Genomic DNA, 4,695 nt, shown 5'->3' on the forward strand with positions numbered 1-4,695 from the left:
CATTCTGCTTTCTTTGCCAAACAGAATAGTTGTTAGAGCGCTCTGCTTATTTTACTCACAAGGTCAGCCGGGAAAAACAAGCCTCTGGGTTATTTGGCTTTGCTCGTTCATGAAATATAGTGAACCCATCCGCGTTGTATCCTCTGTCAATACCACTTGGAAAACGTGGACTGCGGCCGGATACAGGAATACAAATGTGAGGATGCGAGGAAAAAACAAAAAAAGATATATACAAACACATAATAACAAACTCGTTTATTTTGTTGCACATGTTACAAAGTTAAACAACATATTTCACAAAAAATCATATTCACAATTTGTATTTTCTTGTTATTGAGTGCAAATAGGCCCCTATATACACGTTCTGTCTAAGAATATACACCCTTTCCCCAAAAGCAGAGCCGCTGCTTGGACAGGTGGACACTGACAGCGCCAGCTAATACTGGCAGTGTGTGTCTGGCACTGCTGTCCATCGTGTGCACAGCGGAATTAGATCTGAATAAATTACCCACATGAAGCAACTGGGTCACCTACTGGTAGTCAGGGTCTGCCGCACAAGTAAAATGCAAAAGACGGAATAACTCTTACTGGTACTGATACTAAATCTACAGCACGGAAAATATATTTGAAGGGGTTCCGACTATTAAAATAATTCAATCTTGCCGTGCACTTCCATTTGCGATGCTGATCTTATTTGCGCAGTTCTGAAAGAAGCAAACACTAAAGCAAACATATTTGTTTTATTTGAAAAGTCCACTTTGCATGTCTTGGTAAGAATGACAGGGAGGATCTTGGGAAATGCAAGTGTACAGACTAGCTCTCAGTGAGGCATGCAAACTGGTTTACTCCACAACGAAACTGCAAATGCTTCTTTGAAAACTGTTCATGTGAAACCAATACAGTGAAGACGCGGCAGTAAGATGTATTATTTTAGCAGCTTTCAGTGTGACACTGTGATCAACTCAATACTTACAATACAAACGCATTTGGTGGAGAATTGCTTGTTGCAGTTCTGCTACAGGCCAGGTCTTTGGTTTTGCATACCTGTGTGTGTCATCGTGACACACAGGCATTCAAACCAGCCACAATACGGGGGCGTATTCTGAGTTGGGCGTATTCTGAGTGAGTTCATAATGCCAATGCACACTGCTCTCTGTGGTTTTAATGGGAGGGAGTTACACATGGTAAACAGCTGGGTCACAGCAATGCTCTTTGTCATGTTTCTGGGTGAATAAATCCATTTTAAAATGTCGTTCTCTCAGTTTCTGGGACGTCCCCCTGCTAGTTTCAGGTCTCACATTCCCATCACAGAGGGGAACACGGCAGTATCTGAAAAATCAAAGCCAGGTTCAACTTAGAGTTTTTCTTCTTGCAGTACCGCTCCTCTCTTGTTTAGCACACTACTGCAGATAAACACATTTAGAACAAAGCCTGGTTCAGCAAAACAAATGACAACAACAACTCCAGGACAGAAGAATTTAAGCAAGCATGCCTATTCTTAATGACACTTCGTAAATAAAAAGAAGTGCTTATTGAGACTGCTCAGGATCTTTCAGCCAATCAGAGCACATGTTTCGCCTTCTGCATTCCACGATACATCAGAGAAACCCTACTCAGGACCTGCCACTTAAAAAACCTGAGGCTTATTCAAAACTGTGACGTCACAATCACACGCGGACCACCACAATCAGCAGCGGACCACCACAATCAGCAGCGGACCACCACAATCAGCAGTGGACCACAGACACTTAACAGTATTCTCTTCAACCTTTACTTCTTTTTAATGAAATTGACAACAGACTGAATAAAGGTTGGTAAGGGTTAGAAACCAATTACAGCTGGATGTATAGTTATTGGATGGGGTGTGTGTGTGTGTGTGTGTGTGTGTGTGTGTGTGTGTGTGTCTGTGTGTGTCTGTGGCTGTATGTCTGTGTGGGTGTGTGTCTGTGTATGTCTGTGTCTGTGTCTGTCCGTCTGTCTGTCTGTCTGTCTGTGTGTGTGTGTGTGTGTGGTGGTTATCAACACTTGTAGTGCTTTCAGCCTCACTCTGTTCACTTTTAGGTGTTTTTTTTAATGTAAAAATCTGGATGGCTTAATATTTTGCAGTTACAATCAGACATGACAGAAGTTTTGATTTTGAATTCTCAGCAACAACTGGAAATGATCAGTTCTTTAAAAACAGAGTAATTTAACTTCAAACTCAAAATCGAGGCCAGAAATGTGGGCTTCATACCTGATTTCGATTTATGTTTTGAGACTCATATCCGTAATGTCACCAGTGTGTCTTTTTATCATCTACGAAATACTGCTAAGATTAGACCTTGTCTTTCATTGCCTGATTCTGAGAAGCTAACTGATGCTTCTGTCTCATCTAGACTGGATTACTGCAATGCTTTTTTGTTGTTTTACCAGACCCTGCCTTTCACGGTTACAGCTTGTTCACAATGCAGCGGTGCTGGTGCTTAGTTAAAAAAAAGAAAAGTGATGATGTAACTCCTGCGCTGGCTTCTCTACACTGGCTTCCAGTCCGATTTAGAGTTCACTATAAGAACCTACTTACACAACGCTTCATGGCCCGGCACCTGATTATCTAAAGAGCTCTTGTCCTGTGTGTACCGAGGCGTGCTTTAAGGTTGGCTGATTCTGCTTTTCTGTCCCAACCAAAGATTAAGACAAAAAGGAAAGGGAGAGAAAGAGAAAGAGAGAGCTTCCAGTTACAATGCTTGCAGATTATAGAATAATCTACCATCTGATATTAGAGATACAGAGTAACTTCATATTTTTAAATCAAGATTAAAAACTCACATTTTTAGATGAGTATTTTATACAAAATGTAAAGTGTTCTTTCTTCTCTTTATCTCTCTAGCAATACACACACACACACACACACATATATATATATATTATATATATATATATATATATATATATATATATATATATATATATATTAACTTTAATATAACATGTTACACTTTCATGTTTAATTGTTTTAATGAATTGTATTGTAATTTGGGTTTTTATTGACTTGTAAAGCTCTTTGAGATCCTGCTGTATGAAAGGCACTATATAAATAAGCGTACTTCCTTCTACTCGTGCTGATATTCCAGCACACAGGTGCTCGCTGTCCTGTAACCCTAAAGCCCTTCCTTTGCTGGCTGTTACTGTCGGAAGGTTTGAAGGAAAGCTCTTACTCTTGGGACTGTTCTGGTTCTCTCCCCCCTCGCAGTCCGGTACCTTCCAGTCGATCTTCCTCCCCTTCTCGTACAGCCCTTTCAGCACCTTGCGAAACTCCTCCGGCCTGCTGCCCTTGCTGCTCAGCGCCAGGTACTTCCTGTAGAGCTGCAGAGCTGTGCGAGCATCCTCAGTGCTGTCGTGAGTCTCGCTCTGAATCTTCAGATCTGAGAGGAACATGTTCCACACACCCAGTGACAATTGAAACAGAGCAGTTATACAAGGCAAGGATTGCCGTCTGATTCGTCTCACTGGGCTGTGCGATGTCATTAGAAGCATGCTATCTGGTACTATGCTGGTTAAATACATCTCTTTGCAAGGCATTTGCTTGGTCACCTGTTGAAATTGTCCCCACCCCTTCAATGGCTTTTTTCCTGTAATGAACCAATCAGCTGTTTCCCCTACTGACTGCTTTCAGCCAATAACAGGACCCCAGGCAAAAAGATCCTAGAAGTAAAAGTGTAACAGATTTCCAGTCGATAAGGTATTTCCTGAGAACTTTCTTTAACCTAACATAAACATCACATTTTTAAATATTTATTTGCTATAACAAACTTTCCAAACTGAAGGATGTATGGAATGACTGTGTTAGCTACGTTCTATTTACAATGGATAAATAATTAGATAAAAAGATGACTGACCCAGGAAGTACCAGGCAAGGAAGCGCAGGGAGATCATTCTCTTCCGGGGCATGTGAAACAGGTACACTGTGTCAATCACCTGCTCCTTTAACACCTAAGCCAATCACAGACAAGAAGACACTGTGATTAGGCCCACCCACAAAGAATGCGGAACGTGAAGATGTGACGGACACAGCGTTTAGTTCATCCCACTGCTAAGGACGAGGGTTCCTTCTCATTGATCTGCATGAAGACCGGCTAATCACACTAACAGTGCACATGCTTATGCTAGAAGAGCTGAAGAGAAAATCTACTGGAAGTCTTTAATATGGTACTTTATCAATTTTACCAACACAAACGATCACACTGTGCTGTAATGCAATGTAATGTAATGCAATGCCCCTTGCTCTGCGTGTGTGCTCATGAAAGCAGAGGAGCATCTGCAATGTCAAAACAGCCTCTAGCCAGCTCCGAAAGCATGCGACTGTGAGCAATTATACAGTGCTGTCTGTCTGCTGTCTTGTGACTATACAGTTCTGTCTGTTTCTACCATTTGAGTTTTCTGAAAATGAATTCATTTAGATATTGCTGCATTCAGAAATGACTCTTGTGCCCTCCTTCGCACTGCTCAATAAGATCCACGATTGTATTGCTTGTGAACCCTGCTTGTGATTGATGAAGGACCCCAGTGAACTCACCAGCAGGTTGATGACTCGGAAATCCTTCTGCAGCCCGTGCCCCACGAACTTGACGCCCACGTCGATGAGGAAACGCAGCTTGAGGTAGGTGGACTTGAGGGTGGTGAGGTGTTTGGAGGAGATCTTGGCATCCAGGTCTCCAG

The 4,695-nt window shown here is 42.0% G+C and overlaps 1 protein-coding gene across 1 annotated transcript; it reads right to left on the reverse strand.

Moving 5' to 3' along the window:
• Positions 1 to 37: 37 nt before the first annotated feature.
• On the reverse strand, positions 38 to 4,689 carry LOC121309079 (PAN2-PAN3 deadenylation complex catalytic subunit PAN2-like). Its single transcript, XM_041241959.1, has 4 exons — positions 4,553 to 4,689; positions 3,876 to 3,969; positions 3,195 to 3,401; positions 38 to 1,329 (listed from the first exon to the last, which is right to left on the reverse strand). The coding sequence occupies exons 2-4, from the start codon at positions 3,925 to 3,927 to the stop codon at positions 1,295 to 1,297; spliced, it is 294 nt and encodes a 97-aa protein (XP_041097893.1). The 5' UTR covers positions 3,928 to 3,969; positions 4,553 to 4,689; the 3' UTR covers positions 38 to 1,294.
• Between the last annotated feature and the right edge of the window lie 6 nt (positions 4,690 to 4,695).

This window comes from Polyodon spathula, unplaced genomic scaffold (assembly GCF_017654505.1).
Source record: "Polyodon spathula isolate WHYD16114869_AA unplaced genomic scaffold, ASM1765450v1 scaffolds_840, whole genome shotgun sequence".
Classification (NCBI taxonomy): domain Eukaryota; kingdom Metazoa; phylum Chordata; class Actinopteri; order Acipenseriformes; family Polyodontidae; genus Polyodon; species Polyodon spathula.